Source organism: Salmo salar, chromosome ssa23 (genome assembly GCF_905237065.1).
Source record: "Salmo salar chromosome ssa23, Ssal_v3.1, whole genome shotgun sequence".
NCBI classification, from domain to species: domain Eukaryota; kingdom Metazoa; phylum Chordata; class Actinopteri; order Salmoniformes; family Salmonidae; genus Salmo; species Salmo salar.
The window spans coordinates 2,032,793-2,051,737 of NC_059464.1; the positions used below are offsets into that span (position 1 = coordinate 2,032,793).

The 18,945-nt window shown below is 44.6% G+C and overlaps 1 protein-coding gene across 7 annotated transcripts in view; it reads left to right on the forward strand.

Moving 5' to 3' along the window:
- Positions 1-618: 618 nt before the first annotated feature.
- Positions 619-18,945, forward strand: part of LOC106583920 (AP-2 complex subunit alpha-2) — an 82,595-nt gene continuing 64,268 nt past the window's right edge. For 5 of the 7 annotated variants that reach the window (XM_014168583.2, XM_014168584.2, XM_014168585.2 and 2 more), the window contains exons 1-2: positions 620-1,473; positions 16,551-16,762. In XM_014168583.2, the coding sequence (XP_014024058.1) occupies positions 1,407-1,473; positions 16,551-16,762 (279 nt within the window). In that variant the 5' untranslated portion in view covers positions 620-1,406. Of the gene's footprint in view, positions 1,474-16,550; positions 16,763-18,945 lie in introns of all 7 variants that reach the window. The other 2 variants (XM_014168582.2, XM_014168586.2) reach the window with 1 other exon arrangement.

Genomic DNA, 18,945 nt, shown 5'->3' on the forward strand with positions numbered 1-18,945 from the left:
GTATTCAGGCCGACTAATATTATGTCATCAGCGAACTTGATGATGGAGTTGGAACTGTGAGGCTATGCAGTCGTGGGTATATAGGGAGTACAGGAGAGGACTGAGGACGCACCCTTACGGGTTCCCCGTGTTATGGATCAGTGTGGTGGAGGTAATGTTGCCTACCTTCACCACCTGGGGACGGCCCGTCAGGAAGTCCTCTTGGGAGGAGTTCAGTCCCAGGTCCATGAGCTTTGTGGTGAGCTTAGAGTGCACTATGGCACCATTTCATGGGTGTACAATCCATAGGTTAGGCTGCACAGTGTAACATGAATTTTCAATATACTGGCTGACTGGTGAGCTTAATGTTGCTCATTTCAGTGGTTTAAGAGCTAATACGCTAATATATATGTAAACTTATTTGGGTCAAATTAAATAATAATTGTATTTTGTTGAAGTTATATAACAACATTCCCACCTTGTTTTGCATTATCTAGTCCAATTGTGGCATGATTTCACAATTTGTATCGGTTTACATCAGTTTCAATGGGGAACTTTTATTTTGAAGGCAAACCGCTGATTCCACTATTGTTGCTCACGCGAATGATGTTCACAACACACTGGTGAGTTCAAGACTAAGGAAAAAGAAGCGCCAGAGTCTGCGCAAAACGAACACGTCTAGTGGTCGCGCTGCTTGTGCTGTCACGAGCCTTGTCCAAGGCTACCGAGTAGTGAATTGACATAAATTATCGTCGACATCGAATTGCCTCCGTTTAGCCATCGGACATACGTCATTATTGGAATAGATACATTGTGGAAATACGATGGTATGCTGACTGATCACGGTCAACTGGTGATGTTTTCCAAGATTTGATATAGCTAGCTAGCCAGCTAACGTTAGCTGTTTAGCTAGCTTGCCGTGCGTGACTCACTGACAGTCAGAGATCAGACTGAGTGCCACTTTTTTGGCATTGTGCTTTTTCTCTGATATCTGGATATATAACGTTAATATATTTAGCGGGTAGATCTAGTTAGTTACAACTGCGTGTACTTTAACCGTCATCTGGTCGTGAACGAAGAGAAGGTTTGAATGAATTTGCTAGCCAGCGGAAACGTCGGCTAGTTAACACGGATACACTTGGAGTAACCATTCTGCTAGCTTGCTGAATTGATCAACGGCACTGTCATCCAAACTAGCTCATCTACATAGCTAGCAAAGGTGCTAGCAAGCTATTATAAACGTGCTGTCTTTCGTAAAACGCCAAGGAACAGAAACTGTTAAAGGTTGGTTAGCTGGCTAACTAGTTAGGAAACAAGCTAACACACCCTGCACTGTAACACCTAAACGCCAGCTGACGTTTGATAGCTGACCATCGACAATTCATTTTTTACGGGAAAGGCCGGAGTGAGGACAGAAACCAGCAAAAATGCCGGCTGTGTCGAAGGGAGATGGGATGCGCGGATTAGCGGTGTTCATTTCGGACATACGGAATTGTAAGTGTCTTTTTCCATCATTGATTAGCTTTTCAACGTGCCATGTTATTGAAGACATTTGCATGGTGGACGACATTTGATCAACAGACATTTGTTTAAGTGTGCCCTGAAATGTAGTGGTGTTAAGTGAAACAGCTAGCTCAATGGTAAGGAGAGAGGGGTTATAATTACGGAGATGTCATTCGCGGGTACAGTTGCTGCTGCACCGCATCCCTTTTCCATTTGCGCTGTCTACTACTGTGCTTGTGGTTATACACGGTCGACCGTGATGATGTATTATTGTGTGTCAGACTCGTAGCATACTACTAGGCCGCTACTTAGATGTTGTCACTGCTGTTCACGTCACCTGTACCAGAACAGAAGCAGGGTAGGTGACTGTTGTTATCGCGACAGGCCACCAGGGTTAATTTTGCTCAGTTTTTGTTGTGATAATACATTTATCAGGCAGTCGCGTCGGGCGAAATGTAGCAGGGCTGGATGGATAGTTACGTTGTATCGCTGTTAAGATATAACGTTACAGTAGCTAAACCAGCTGGTTGAACTACTGGGTCGATTAGAATTGGTCGCCACTCGCAGCATAGTAGTCGATCATGTGTTTGCGCCTACCTATTTTAGTGACATTAATGTATTGGTAATAGTTGGAATAATATACAGATGTTGCTAATCCAGTTTTTCTAATTTGAGGCCTGGTTTTGCTGAGTGCATTGTCTGTCATAGCGCGCACACATACACGCCCATACATTATACAGATATTGTGCATGACACTGCCATTTTTCATAACCACTGTCATGATAGAGCAGAATAATCTTTCTCACACAGCGCACACACACACACACACACCGTGTGCACATTAACCCTTACAAAAAAAGATTGCAGTCAGAGTGCAGTATAACTGCAGAATGCTGCAAATACTGCGTCCAATATACATTTTTTTACTGCAATAGAAATACCAGTCGACTGCAGTTACTGCACTTTTACTGCAGTTTCAAACCTGCAGTCTTTTTTTGTAAGGGAAAATGCAGGCTTTTAGAATACTAGACAGTGTCTTGCTTGCAGCCTGTTTCATGTAAAGCTGGCCCTTAGAAAAAAGTGCAGTAACAGCAGCTACAATGCAATAAAAAAAAAAAATGCATTGTACTTCAGTTTACTGTGCTCTGACTGCAATATTTTTTCGTAAGGGGGCACAGCATGGCATTTAGAGTACAATCTTTCAAACATGATAACCGACAGAAACAAGACCTGAAGAGGTTGCAAGACTGCTAGGGGTGTTGTGGGGTTAGCATAAGATTGATTTGGAATAGACTGCTGTCTGAGATCACAAAATGACATCCTAGTAGTCCAGATCGAGAAGTTGGAAAACTCAAACAGCACACGCCTTACCTTAGTCCAGCGTCTAAACTGAAATGGCAAGGACTGCCTCTATTTGAAATGGACACAGTCACACAGAAATATCTTGAATTTCACACCCACCCAGCCCCGTCCCTCCTCTGTCCCACCTCCAACTCTTGTCCTCTTCCCATCCATCCCTCTGATGATTTGTACAGTATGGCTTTTCCTCTCTTCTCCCTCTGGAACGTTGTGTTCTCCTTGATCTCTCCTTCCTTACTGTTCCCCAATTTAGTTGCTTTTCCTGTTATTATGTTAGTAAACTCTCAAGTTCTTTGCTTGCTTATTTATTTATTCCTCATAAATACATAGCCTAATTCTCCCACATTCACCCTATGTAAGAACTTTACACAGGCTAGGCCCTACTTCTTTCAAGCTACTCATTAGGCTACTCACCCCTTCTCTTTTTCCCCCACATGGCCCTATTCCCTCTATGAGATATGAAGGAGAGTCTGAGGAGCGGAGAAGCAATTCACATTCCTTCCTTGCCTTGCCTTTCGTTGTGGCTGGCAACGTGACATTCTTGGTCCGCAGCTCAAATTGACCGTAAATATCACAGTTAGCCAAGCCAGTAAAGCACAAACTTATCTTCTAAAACATATTACACTATTGAATAAGGCAACCAAACCATATTACACTCTTGAATAATGCAACAATTCACAAGCAGGTGCAGACAATTAAAGGTATATTTTCTCCTCTGTAGTCTACACTCATTACATTTTAGCTTCAAGACAAAAGCAGTTTCTAACGGCATGTGTTCATCAAGTCACGTTAGCTTTTAAAAAAAATTACATTTAACCCTCTCATACGAATATAAAAGAAGAGTAGGCCTACATTACAACAAACCAGACATTTTTTATCAATATCATGCAAATGTGGTAAAAGCAAATTGTGACTAAAAAACAGGGGTGTAAGTGAATTCACTGTGGAGTTGCAATGAGCTGTTTTTATGTTCAAGCCCATACCTGCCACACACAAAAATAAATGCTTAATGATTTCTGAAGGTGCACAATTAGTCTGTGCTTCAGTCTGATCAACTGTAGCCTACTGATATCAACCACAGCTACAGGTAGCCTAGAGAAGCCTATACACTCTGATCTCACCTGGACCAAGGGGAAAGTAAGGTCATGTTTTTATAGCCTAAGCTATCTATTTATAGAATAAAATATTCCCATTTTATTTGTGTTCTTAGAGAATGTGATCAAATTTGGTTTATATACAAACTTCGGGTGCTACGCTACAGGAGACAAAGGGCTGTGAGACAGGTTTAATCCGTGACGCATGAAAAGTGGGATGGGTACGGTGCAACAGACGCTGAACAGCAGAGGGACTAATGATCTTGGCGATGGGGAAAGGTCCGATTTTAAAATAGGGAAAGTTTGGGGGACTCCACTCGGAGAGGCAGGTCACGAGTGGACAGCCAATACCCTCTGCCCGAGACGATGCCGGGGTCCGGTAGCGGTCCGCTTGTCGTCGATACCTGGAGATTTTCTTGAGAAGAGCCGACCGGGCTCTCGTCCAGGTATGGCAACAGTGGAGAACAAACATCTAGGCCGAGGGTATGCCACTTCTTGCTCCGGGAAGAGCGGGGGCTGATACTCCAGGGAACATTCGAAGGGCGAGAGCCCGGTGGCAGCCTAAAGGACTGGGCCCACTCCAGGACCAAGGAGTGGACAGCATCACGTACAAACATCCGGTTATCTGGGCCGGATGTTTCCCATGCCAACCCCCCCCGCTGGGAACACTGCGCCTCACTGACCTGCTTCTTTATTCCCCAGCTGACTGCCATCGCCAGACATGAGGTGGGAAGGATGGTCACGAGGTGGGAAGGATGGTCACGAGGTGGGAAGGATGGTCACGAGGAGTGAGGGTGTAGCCTTGGGCTATAGCGGTGTGACAGCGCATCCGGCTTGATGTTCTTGGATCCCGGTCGGTAGGAGAGGGAGAAGTTAAACCGGGTGAAAAGCAGGGCCCACGTAGCTTGCCTGAGATTGAGCCACTTGGCGGTGCGGAGATATTCCATGTTCTTGTGATCCGTCCACACAATGAACTGATGTTCTGCCCCCTCCAACCAGTGTTTCCACTCCTCCAATGCCATCTTCACCGTGAGAAGCTCACTATTCCCCACATCGTAGTTCCTCTCCATGGCGATGGGAGAAGGCGCATGGATGTAATTTGAGGTCCAGGGCAGAACGCTGGGACAAGACAGCCCCCACTCCGTTTTTTACAAAAACCTGGTTCTACAGTAGGCTGTGGAGGGCCTGTTGGACGTGGAGCACGTGTTCTTGGGCTGAGTGGGAGAAACGAGGATGTTTTCGAGGTAGACAAATTAACCGGCTCAACATGTCCATATGGCATGACCAGGTATTTGTAGTGGCCACTGGCTGTGTGGGAGGCAGTCTTCCACTCGTCCCCTTCCCATATCCAGTTCCTGGTACTCCGCGGTTATGGCAGAGAGGTCTGGGGCAACCTCTGAGCCCACAGGAAGATATCCCGGGGCAGGCTGTGCTGACTTCAGACAATGAGCGTGGCAAAACGGGCTCCAGCTCATAATGGCACCAGCAGTTCAGTCTAGAGGTCGACCGATTATGATTTTTCAACGCCGATACCGACTATTGGAGGACTAAAGAAACCCGATACTGATTAATCGGCCGATTTTAACAAAACAAATAAAAAAATATTTGTAATAATGACAATTACAACAATACTGAATGGGCACTTATTTTAACTTAATATAATACATCAATAAAATTAATTTAGCCTCAAATAAATAATGAAACATGTTCAATTTGGTTTAAATAATGCAAAAACAAAGTGTTGGAGAAGAAAGTAAAAGTGCAATATGTGCCATGTAAAAAAAGCTAACGTTTAAGTTCCTTGCTCAGAACATGAGAAAATATGAAAGCTGGTGGCTCCTTTTAACATGAGTCTTCAATATTCCCAGCTAAGACATTTTAGGTTGTAGTTATTATAGGAATTATAGGACTATTTCTCTCTATACGATTTGTATTTCATAGACCTTTGACTATTGGATGTTCTTATAGGCACTTTAGTATTGCCAGTGTAACGGTATAGCTTCCGTCCCTCTCCTCGCTCCTACCTGGGCTCGAACCAGGAACACATCGACAACAGCCACTCTCGAAGCAGCGTTACCCATGCAAAGCAAGGGGATCAACTACTCCAAGTCTCAGAGCGAGTGACGTTTGAAACGCTATTAGCGCGCACCCGGCTAACTAGCTAGCCATTTCACATCGGTTACACCAGCCTAATCTTGGGAGTTGATAGGCTTGAAGTCATAAACAGCGCAATGCATTGCGAAGGGCTGCTGGCAAACGCAGTAAAGTGCTGTTTCAATGAACGCTTACGAGCCTGCTGCTGCCTACCATCGCTCAGTCAGACTGCTCTATCAAATCATAGACTTAATTATAACATAATAACACACAGAAATATGAGCCTTAGGTCATTAATATGGTTGAATCAGGAAACTATCATCTCGAAAACAAAACGTTTTTCCTGTCAGTGATAACGTACAGGAACTCAAGTCCTTTTGTTCACCCGACCTAGAATACCTTACAATCAAATGCCGACAATATTAGCTTCCAAGAGAATTCTATTTCAGTTGTAGTCACAGCCGTGTATATTCCCCCTCAAGCCGATACCATGACCCCCCTCAAGGAACTACACTGGACTTTGCAAACTGGAAACTACATGTCCTGAGGCATTCATTGTAGCTGGGGATTTTAAACAAAGTCCTATCAACACATTGCCTGTAGTATTCGTGCTTCAAAAACTCTCGACCATTGTTACTCTCCCTTCCGGGATGGCTACAAGGCCCTCCCCCGCCCTCCATTCGGCAAATCCGATCACAAATCCATTCTGCTCCTCCTTTCTTATAGGCAGAAACGCAAACAGGAAGTACTCATGCTAAGGTCAATTCAACGCTGGTCTGACCAATCGGAATGTTCCGGGTTGCCTCTGAGAATAACATTGATGTATACACAGACACGGTGACTGAGTTCATCAGGAAGTCTCTAGGGGATGTTGTTCCCACTGTGACTATTAAAACCTACCCAAACCAAAAACCTTAGATGGACGGCAGCAAAACTGAAAGCACGAACCACCGCATTTAACCACGGCAAGGTGATTGAGAACATGGTTGAATACAAACGGTGTAGTGATTCCCTCCATAAGGCAATCAAACAGGCAAAATGTCAGTACAAAGACAAAGTGGAATCTCAATTCAACGGCTCAGACACAAGGCGTATGTGAGAGGGTCTACTGACAATCCCGGATTACAAAGGGGAAAACCAGCCACATCGCGGGCACCGTCTTACAAGATTAACACCACCTTCCCCCACTTTGAGGATAACACAGTGCCACCGACGAAGCATGCTCCCAAGGACTGTGGGCTCCCGTTCTCCCTGGCCGACGTGAGTAAGACATTAAATATGTTAATCCTCGTAAGGCTGCCGGCCCAGACGGCATTCCTAGCCGCGTCCTCAGATGTCAAGTTTGCAGATGACACAACGGTAGCAGGCCTGATTACCAACAAGGAGGTGAGGGCCTTGGCGGAGTGGTGCCAGGACAATAACCACTCCCTCAACGTAAAGAAAACAAAGGCGCTGATCATGGACTTCAGGAGACAGCAGAGGAAGCACGCCCCTATCCACATTGACGGGACCTTTCTGGAGAAGGTGAAGAGCTTCAAGTTCCTTGGCTTACACATCATTGACAAACTGAAATGGTCCACCCACACAGACAGTGTGATGAAGAAGGTGCAACAGCGCCTCTTCAACCTCAGAAGGCTGAAGAAATGTGGCTTTTTTTGTAAATGTATTTTGTTATATTTTATATAAAAATCTTTATTTAACTAGGAAAGTCAGCGAAGAACACATTCTTATTTACAATGACTGTCTTCCCTGGCCAAACCCGGATGACGCTGGGCCAATTGTGCGCCACCCTATGGGACTTCCCGGCCGGATGTGATACAGCCTGGATTCGAACCAGAGACTGTAGTGACGCCTCCTACACTGAGAAGCAGTGCCTTAGGCCGCTGCGCCACTCGGGAGCTTAACACCCTCACAAACTTTTACAGATGCACCATTGAGAGCATCCTGTCAGGCTGCATCACCGCCTGGTATGGCAAATGCACAGTCAGCAACCGCTGGGCTCTCCAGAGGGTGGTGCGGTCTGCCCAACGCATCACCGAGGGCACACTGCCTGCCCTCCAGGACACCTACAGCACCCGGTTTCGCAGGAAGGTCAAAAAGATCATCAAGGACATCCCACCCGAGCCACGGCCTGTTGACCCCCGCTATTATGCAGAAGGTGAGGTCAGTACAGGTGCATCAAAACTGGGAACGAGAGACAGAATCTGTTTTTCAATCTCAAGGCCATCAGACTGTTAAATACCCATCGCTAGCTGGCTACCACCCGGTTACTCAAACCTGCAGCTTAGAGGCTGCTGCCTTATGTACATAGACATGGAATCCCTGGTCGCTTTAATAATGGAACATTAGTCAGTTTAATGTTTACTCTTTTCAAATGCTGTATTTTTTTTTTTCTGTATTTTGGTCAGTGACACTCTGACATTACTCGTCTTAATATTTATATATTTCCATACTTTTACTCTTAGATTTTTGTGTATTGTTGTGAATTGTTAGATACTACTGCGCTGTTGGAGCTAGGAACACAAGCATTTCACTACACCTGCAATAACATGTGCTAAATATGTGTATGTGACCAATAAGATTTGATTTTGATTTGCTGGCTTCAACTTGATTTACCATACAAAGCATTCCATTACAAAGGGAACCCGGTTTTTGGTTGCTTTCTCATTTAAAGACATGATACAATAACCCTTCAATAACTCTTCATCTCAAATGTCAAGACTGACTAGCTACCACATGGACAGACTTCAATAGTGTGTCTGTGTTGAGAGCAAGATGTCTATTAGGGATGTCCCCAACTAAAAAAAAGTTGTCCTGTTCTTTCGACCAATCAGTTGGTCGAAATGTTTAAACATATTTTTCCATATAGACACACACCCTATGTGTTTGAATACAATCAACTACATATGCACTGAGCTTGTCTGACGCTTTAAGTGCAGTGTTTGATTAAATCATTAAGACACACAAACAACTCAGTCAGATCTGTGGAAGACATTTGAAGACACACTTAGTTGTGGAAACTACTAGATATCAAGAAAAAGGAGGGTATAGGAGCAAGCATTTGTGTATGTGACCACGAGTGAATGATTGATTTGATACAGTAGCCTATATATTTAAATATAGGCCTAAGTTACGGTATTAAATAGGACGCGCTCTTAGGCCTACAGCTCAATGGTGGTTATGGAAGGCTACTGTACAAAGCCTACTAATGATAGGACATTACTTACTATTATAATGATGATCATAATAAAAATTGTAATAGCAATTAGGAGGTCAAGAAAAAGGAGGGTATAGGAGCTAGAGCTGTGTGCATATTATGTGTGACCAACAGATTACAATATTTTCCTGCCTGTTTGGAACAGTGTAAACAACACTAAATAAATGATGGGTAATACCAGTTTGTTCTAACAGAATGAAATGGTAAAGCCTTTATTATAGCAAAGATTCAAAATAGCCAAATATGTGAAATTGCTTTTCCAACATTTTGCTGTTGCATGAGGCTTGGTGCTCACGGAATCACAAGGCTGGTGAAAAATAAAGGTTAAATAAAATAACAAATATTTTAAAGAACACTCAAACAGGCAACCAAAGCAAGATCTGTCTTTTTTTTTTATGTACAGTGCATTCGGGAAAGTATTCAGACTCATTGACTTTTTCCACATTTTGTTACGTTACAGCCTTATTCTAAAATTGATTAAATTGTTGAATTTTTGTTTAATTGAACCTTTATTTAAATAGGCAAGCCAGTTAAGAACAAATTCTTATTTATAATGACGGCCTACACCGGCCAAACCCAGACGACGTTGGGCAAATTGTGTGCCGCCCTATGGGACTCCCAATCATGGCAGGTTGTGATACAGCCTGGAATCGAACCAGGGTGTCTGTAGTGACGCCTCTAGCACTGAGATGCAAACTATGAAATAACACACATGGAATCATGTAGTAACCAAAAAAGTGTTTAACAAATCAATATATATTTTAGATTCTTCAAATAGCCACCCTTTGCCTTGATGACAGCTTTGCACACTCTTGACATTCTCTCAACCAGCTTCACTTGGAATGCTTTTCCAACAGTCTTGAAAGAGTTCCCACATATTCTGAGCACTTGTTGGCTGCTTTTCCTTCACTCTATCGCTCATTCATACATTTTTATGTACATATTCTTATTCATTCCTTTACACTTGTGTGTGTATAAGGTAGTTGTTGTGAAATTGTTAGATATTACTGCATGGTCGGCGCTAGAAGCACAAGCATTTCGCTGCACTCGCATTAACATCTGCTAACCATGTGTATGTGACAAATACATTTGATTTGATTCACGGTGGGAACATGCAGAGATCATCCGTTCACCTACTCTGCATCACAAAGACTCGGCGGTTGGAACCAAATATCTCATTTGGATCCATCAGACCAAAGGACTGATTTCCAACGATCTATTGTCCATTGCTCGTGTTTCTTGGCCCAAGCAAGTCTCTTGTTCTTGTTGGTGTCCTTTAGTGGTTTCTTTGCTGCAATTCGACCATTAAGGCCTGATTCACTTAACCTCTGCAGCAGAGGTAACTCTGGGTCTTCCTTTCCTGTGGCGGTCCTCATGAGAGCCGGTTTCATCATAGCGCTTGATGGTTTTTGCGACTGCACTTGAAGGAGCTTTCAAAGTTCTTGAAATTTTCCAGATTGACTGACCTTTGTCTTAAAGTAATGATGGATTGTCGTTTCTCTCTGCTTATTTGAGCAGTTCTTGCCCTAATTTGGACTTGGTCTTTTACCAAATAGGCCCATCTTCTGAATACCACCTTAATTGATATTCATTCCAGGTGACTACCTCATGAAGCTCGTTGAGAGAATGCTTTGACAGCTTTGCACAGTCTTGGCAAAGGGTGACTACTTTGAAGAATATACAATTATGGTTTGATTTGATTAAACACTTTTTTTGGTTACTACATGATTCCATATCTGTTATTTCATAGTTTTGATGTCTTCTATTATTCTACAGTGTAGAAAATAGTAAAAAGAAAGAAACCCTTGAATGTGTAGGTGTGTCAAAACTATTGACCCCCCCCCCCCGAAATATCACATTTATGTAAGTATTCTGACCCTTCACTCAGTACTTTGTTGAAGCACCTTTGGCAGCGATTACAGACTCGTGTCTTCTTGACGCTAGAAACTTGGCACACTGTATTTGTCAAGGCTCAGGAGAAGACCCAGATGCAGACAGTTTCGAAGTAACAAAAGTTTATTACAAAAATGGGACAGGCAGAGGTCAGTAATCCAGAGCACAGTCCTATAGATGCAGAACGGCAGGCAGGCAGGCTCAGGGTCAGGGCAGGCAGAATGGTCAAAACCGTGAAAACAGGAACTAGAGAAAGACATGAGCACGGGAAAAACGCTGGTATGCTTGACAGAACAAAATGAATTGGCACCAAACCGAACACAGGTATAAATACACTGGGGATAATGGGAAAGATGGGCGACACCTGGAGGGGGGTGGAGACGAGCACAAAGACAGGTGACACAGACCACGGAGTGACAGTACCAACCCTCACCTGGGCGCATACCTGTTTGACCAGGGTGCCGGCGTTGGATCTCAGTGACGAGGCCCGGGTCCAGAATGTCCCTAGCGGGGACTTAGCACCTTTCCTCCGGGCCATAACCCTCCCAGTCAACCAGGTACTTGAATCCTCTGCCCTGCGGTCGAGCCTTCAAGAGGCACCTCACCATGTACGCCGGTTGGCTGTCAATGAGACGGGGAAGAGGGTTGGGCCTGGAGACCAAGGTCCCTGAGACATATAGGTTTAAAAAGTGAGATGTATACGAAGGGTACGGGGCAACAGAAGACCAACAGCAGAGAGGCGAATGATCTTGGAGATGGGGAAAGTGCTGATAAAACAGGGGGAAAGTTTGCGGGACTCCACTCGGAGGGGCAGGTCACGAGTGGACAGCCAATACCCTCTGCCCGAGACTATGCCGTGGTCCAGTGGCGGTCCGCTTGTCATCGATACCTGGAGATGGTCTTGAGAAGAGTCGACCGGGCTCTCTTCCAGGTACGGCAACGGCGGCGGACTAACATCTGGGCTGAGGGTATGCCGACCTCTTGCTCCGGGAAGAGTGGGGGCTGATAACCCAGGGAACACTCGAAAGGCGAGAGCCCGGTGGCAGAGCAGGAGAGGGTGTTGCGGGCGTATTCAAGTTGCTGGCTCCAGGTGGTGGGGTTGGTGCAGACCAGGCAGCGAAGAGTTGTCTCCAGATCTTAATTGGCCTGCTCCGACTGTCTGTTGGATGGAGGGTAGAACCCGGAGGACAGGCTGGCCGATGACCCAATGAGTGTGCAGAACGCCTTCCAGAACCGGGACGAGAACTGAGGACCCCGGTCGGAAACCATGTCCACCGGGAGTCCATGGATCTGGGAGACGTGCTGCACCATGAGCTGGGCCGTCTCTGGCAGAGGGTAGTTTGGTGAGAGAAATGAAATGGGCGGCTTTGGAAAACCGGTCCACTACTGTCAGGATGACAGTGTTGCCATCAGATGGGGGGAGACCCGTGACGAAGTCCAGGGATATGTGAGACCAGGGACGGTGAGGGACATGCAGTGGTTGAAGGAGACCAAAAGTGTTGCCGTACAAAGGCCAGGGTCTTTTCCGGGATCCATCTGTACATTCCCTGGAGCGATGATGTAACCAAGGAAGGGGATGGTGGAGCGATGGAATTCGCATTTCTCTGCTTTCACAAAAAGCTGGTTCTCCAGGAGGCGCTGGAAGACCTGTCGGACGTGGAGAATGTGTTCTTGAGCTGAGTGGGAGAAAACAATGACATCGTCGAGGTAGACAAAGATGAACCGGTTCAACGTGTTTCGGAGAACGTCATTAACCAGGGCCTGGAACACTGCTGGGGGGTTGGTTAGGCCAAATGGCATGACCAGTAATTCGTAGTGACCCCTGGCCGTGTTGAAGGCACTCTTCCACTCGTACCCTTCCCGTATCTGCACCAGGTGGTAGGCATTCCGCAGGTCCAACTTGGAGAAACGGTGGCCCCCCGGAGTGGCTCGACGGCTGAGGCAATGATTGGTAGCGGGTGGTGGTTCTTCACCGTGATGTTTGAAGCCCCGGTAGTCGATGCACGGGCACAGGGTTTTGTCCTTCTCCTCAAAGCAGAATCCTGCACTGGCAGGGGAGGCAGAAAGACGGATACACCCTGCAGCTAGGGAGTCCTCGATGTAGGTCTACGTAGCCTTGATCTCCGGACCCGACAGAGTACAGTCGTCCCTGGGGTGGTGTGGTGCCTGGGAGAAGGTCGATCTCGTAGTCATAATGTCGGTGTGGAGGAAGTGAAGTGGTCCAGGCCTTACTGAAAACCTTCCGGAGGTTGGCAGAGGTCCGGTGCAACTTCCGAGCCCACACTGAGCATAATGCCCGACAGGTTCCCGACTCCAGCGACGCGTTCCAGGGGAGGTAAGCGGGGTTCTCGGGTGGCCGTGCTGCTAACAGCCGGGTTACTTAGGGGCTGAGAGGTTACCATTGTGGTAGGCTGCCTGACAGACAACCTGCGGAATTGCTCCAGCAATGTGTTCAACGTGCGGTCATGGTGTTTGGCCAAGGTCTGGAACCCCTCTATAAGACCATGCAGCAACTTCTTGTGCCTTCCAAGGGTGGCTCCTTGGGAGGAGACGGCATTGCGGAGCTGGTCCGAGTCTGCTGGGTCAGTCATGTCCAGTTCGTACTGTCAAGGCTCAGGAGAAGACCCAGATGCAGACAGTTTCTAAGTAACCAAAGATTATTACAAAATGGGGGCAGGCAAACGACAGGTCAAGGGCAGGCAGAGGTCAGTAATCCAATGGAGAGTCTGAAAGGTACAGGCAGGCAGGTTCAGGGCAAGCATAATGGTCAAAACTGGGATAACATGAATATAGACAGACATGAGCATGGGAAAATGAACTGGCAACAGACAGAGAAAACGGGTATAAATACACTGGGGATAATGGGGAAGATGGGCGACACCTGGAGGGGGTGGAGACAAGCACAAAGACAGGTGACACAGATCAGGGTGTGATAGTATTTGGGGAGTTTCCCATTCTTTGCTGCAGTTCTTCTCAAGCCATGTCAGGTTGGATGTGGAGCGTCACTGCACAGCTATTTTCAGGTGTCTCCAGAGATCTTCGATCGGGTTCAAGTCCGGGCTCTGGCTGGGCCACTCAAGGACATTGAGACTTGTCCTGAAGCCACTCCTACGTTGTCCTGGCTGTGTGCTTAGGGTCGTTGTCCTGTTAGAAGGCGAACCTTTGCCCAAGTCTGAGGTTCTGAGCGCTCTGGATAGGTTTCCATCAAGGTTCTCTCTGTACTTTGCTCCGTTCATCTTTCCCTCAATCCGGACTAGTCTCCCAGTCTTTGCCACTGAAAAACATCCCCACAGCATAATGCTGCCACCACCCTTCTTCACTGTAGGGATGGTGCCAGGTTTCCACCAGATGTCACGCTTGGCATTCAGGCCAAAGAGTTCAATCTTGGTTTCTTCAGACCAGAGAATCTTGTTTCTCATAGTCTGAGAGTTTTTTGGGTGCCTTTTGGTAAACTCCAAGCGGTCTGTCATTCCTTTTACTAAGGAGTTGCTTCCGTCTGGCCACTCTACCATAAAAGGCCTGATTTGGTGGAGTGGTGCAGTGATGGTTGTCCTTCTGGATGGTTCTCCCATCTCCACAGAGGAACTCTGGAGCTCTGTCAGTCACCATCGGGTTCTTGGTCACCACCTTGACCAGGGTCCTTCTCCCCCAATTGCTCAGTTCGGTCAGTCGGCCAGCTCTAGGAAGAGTCTTGGTGGTTCCAAACTTCTTCCATTTAAGAATGATGGTCACTGTGTCCATCAATAATGCAGAAATGTTTTGGTACCCTTCCCCAGATCTGTGCCTTGACACAATCCTGTCTCCTAGCTCTTACAGGGATTTCCTTCGACCTCATGGCTTGGTTTTTGCTCTGATATGCACTGTCAACTGTGGGACCTTTTATATAGACGGGTGTGTGCCTTTCCAAATCATGTCCAATCAATTTAATTTACCACAGGCGGACTCCAATCAAGTTGTAGGAACATCTCAAGGATGATAAATGGAAACGGGATGCACCTAAGCTCAATTTAGAGTAGCATAGCAAAGGGCCTGAATGCTTACGTTAAAAAAGGTATTTCTGTTTTTATTTTGCAAACATTTCTAAGAAACTGTTTTCACTTTGTCGTTATGGGGTATTGTGTGTAGATTAATGAGGAAAAAGGTTTTATCCATTTTAGAATAAGGCTGTAATGTAACAAAATGTGTAAAACGGGAAGTTGTCTGAATACTTTCCGAATACACTGTATATGGATGATTTATAAAGTCAGGCACATTTAACAGTTAGGCTATTATTTATAGACCTAATTTCAATTTGTTTCCTATCTCCTGAGTTTTCTTAGACAATTAAGCTAAGGCAAGGTCTGTTTCCTCGTCTCTGCTACTGCTGCCTCCGCCGCATTGTTCTCAATCCTAATATGATGGTTAACTTTGATATTATGCACCTAGCAACATAAGGAAAGGCAGCAATTCTACGGTATACTGAAGAATATGTTACAGAACCGCAAACGGCAACCGTATCCAACAGCGGGCAAAAGCACATTTGTTATAAAATGATATTAGATTGATTAGTGTTGCACGATTATTTTTGCTTAATAACCATATGCAATTTCAGTATCGCATGTCTTCGAGTGACTGCCATCCCCGTGGCCTCAGCAATGGATTAGTCCACAGAGACAGGCGCAAATCATACCGATGTATTTTTTGGCCCAATAAAAAAATATCTAACAATTTGCACCTGCTCAACTAAAAAAATCTCGGTCGACCAACAGCCTATCGACAAAACAATCGACCAAACAATCAACCAGTCGACTAAATGGGGTGTCTTTTGGGTGATAAAACCTAAAGAGACCACATTCCAGAGCATGAGTTAATGTTTCTGTTCTATATGGTACCAGGGAGAGATGACCTCAGGGCCAGACCCTGGTCTCTACACGAAGATAACTGTTTTTACAGCAGATACTGTCTGCTGTGAAATATGTGTCTTTCATACAAATCTTAACCTTGTGACCCATTCTGTACATCTGTTGTTCGTCATGTAGGTTGAAAGGGGTGTATCTTGGCTATGAAATACCTTTTGTACTTTTTGTCTCAGGGCTCTCAACGAATCATCTGAGGGTGATTCGTTGACCAGCCATCATTATCGTAGAGCACCCAATCGATTCACTTTATATGTGTGCATTGTATTGACCTGCTCCCTTATTAATAAGTGATTCAAGATTTAGTATTACTCTGACTTGTGTGATAAGTTTGTCTCTCCTCATTTGATAGTAAATAAATTTACCTGAATGTCGATCCCTGGTATGTATATGTGTATCTTTTTGTCCCTTTTTTTATGAGCTGCATTAAATCTAATTCCTTACATCTTTGGTTGGTATGGCAATAAGGTATTAACTTGAATCCAAACTAAAATGGCTGCCCCACTTCTTACCCAGGTAAGAGCAAGGAGGCAGAGATCAAGCGGATCAATAAGGAGCTGGCCAACATCCGCTCCAAGTTCAAGGGGGATAAGGCACTGGACGGCTATAGTAAGAAGAAGTATGTCTGCAAGCTGCTCTTCATCTTCCTGCTGGGACATGACATCGACTTTGGACACATGGAGGCTGTCAACCTGCTCAGCTCCAACAAGTACACAGAGAAACAGATCGTAAGTGAAGTGTGTATGTGAGAGAGCACCAAAATTGTATATATGAAAAATGTGTGTGCGCTATGTCTGTCTGTCTTTGGTTGTCTGTATATTTTCATTTTGTGGCACTCCATTTCTCATTGTCTATGTCTGTCTGTATCATAGTATCCCAGTCTCTGTTTTGTCAGTTTGTACTGGTTGCCTGCCACTGTTCTTCTTTTTCTCTTAAACTGTTCTTTCAATGTTGATACTGAACATACACTGATGCATTTACTAAACCCATTCTGGGGTCCTAGTCTTGTCTGTCTATATTTGCAGTACAACAGATCATTGAACTTAGTGTCATTCATTTGAACGTCAAGCTCTGCTTTTGTGTTTAGATATTCTGACCGGAACATTCGATTGCCAGAGCAAAGACTTTAAAAGTCTTAGAAGTAGTCTTAAATATGTCTGAATGACTATTGGGTTATACAATATGTATATAAAAATATTTTGGTCTAAGTTGACCTGACAGGGCCTGTTTCAGTACAAACTCTTTCACAATGGTAGCCTTTGGTCTGGTTTGAATACTTTGAAAATGCATCCTCCTTCCTCCCTTCCTTTTCTTCCTTGATAATGTTGTGGAAACCACACATTCACTCTTGCCATGTCAGATTAGTGGTTTCATTGAGGAAAAAGGAAAGCAGGCAATACGGTACGTAGTATTTTTAAGGCCACATTGCACATTAAGTAGGGTACAACATTGTGGAACATTCACATAGAAAAATACTGTGAAGACTTGCCTCTGTTTACAGTAAGAAATCATGTCATCTATTCACTCTAACACAACCCAGGTTCAGGGGGATTGAATTGAAATGATTATAGCATGCCTCTTCAGCATTTGGTGGAGGAGCTCTCCAATGCACCTTAAGACAAAACAATAGTTGCGTCTCAAATTAGGGTTGTGAACGTTTTAGGGATGACCCCAATTAGTCCACGTGTCGATTGTTTGGTTGTTAGGCTGTTGGTCAACCCGATACTTGTTTTTAGTTGAGCGGTAGCAAATATTATATATCTATTTTTTTTTTATGGCACACGAGACACCTGTCTGATTCGCGCCCAATCTCAGTGAACTAATCCATTGCAGAGGCTGAGACTAATCCATTGCAGAGGCAGCATGGATGGCACAGTCCAAGAAGGTCAGTGTGGCTAAAATGCACAAGGCACAACGCTGTCCAGAATGCACGCTCTCCTGCCAATTTGTACACATTCATTGTTTCGTAACTTCATTGTGTGAATTGTTTGCCTTGATTGTTAGTGTCTATCAATTTCCCATTACTTACAGTGCCAGTCAAAAGTTGACACCTTTTCATTCCCGGGTTTTTCTTTATTTGCACTTTTTTCTGCATTGTAGATTAATAGTGAAGACATCAAAACTATGACATAACACATGGAATCATGTAGTAACCAAAAAAGTGTTAAACAAATCAAAGTATATTTTACGTTTGAGATTGTTCAAAGTAGCCACCTTTTGCCTTGACAGCTTTGCACACTCTTGGTATTCTCAAAACCAGCTTCACAAGGTAGTCACCTGGAATGCATTTCAATTAACAGTTGTGCCTTGTTAAAAGTACATTTGTGGAATTTCTTTCCTTAATACGTTTGAGTCAATCAGTTGTGTTGTGACAAGTTAGGGGTGGTATACGGAAGATGGCATTAAAAGCAGCCAACAAGTTCTTAGCTTATGTGGGAACTCCTTCAAGACTGTTGGAAAAGCATTCCAAATGAAGCTGGTTGAGAGAATGCCAAGAGTGCGCAAAGCTATCATCAAGGCAAAGGGTTGCTACTTTGAAGAATCTCATATATTATGATTTGTTTAACCCTTTTTTGGTTACTACATGAATCCATATGTGTGATTTCGTAGTTTTGAAGTCTTCACTATTATTCTACAATGTAGAAAAGAGTAAAAATAAATAAAAACCCTTGAATGAGTCGGTGATCAGACTTTTGGCTGGTACTAAATGTAAATGTAATATTTTCGTTTTTACAAATTTGAGAACATTTCTAAATCAAATCAAATCAAATGTATTTTTATATAGCCCTTCGTACATCAGCTGATATCTCAAAGTGCTGTACAGAAACCCAGCCTAAAACCCCAAACAGCAAGCAAAGCATGTGAAAGAAGCACGGTGGCTAGGAAAAACTCCCTAGGAAAAACTCCCTAG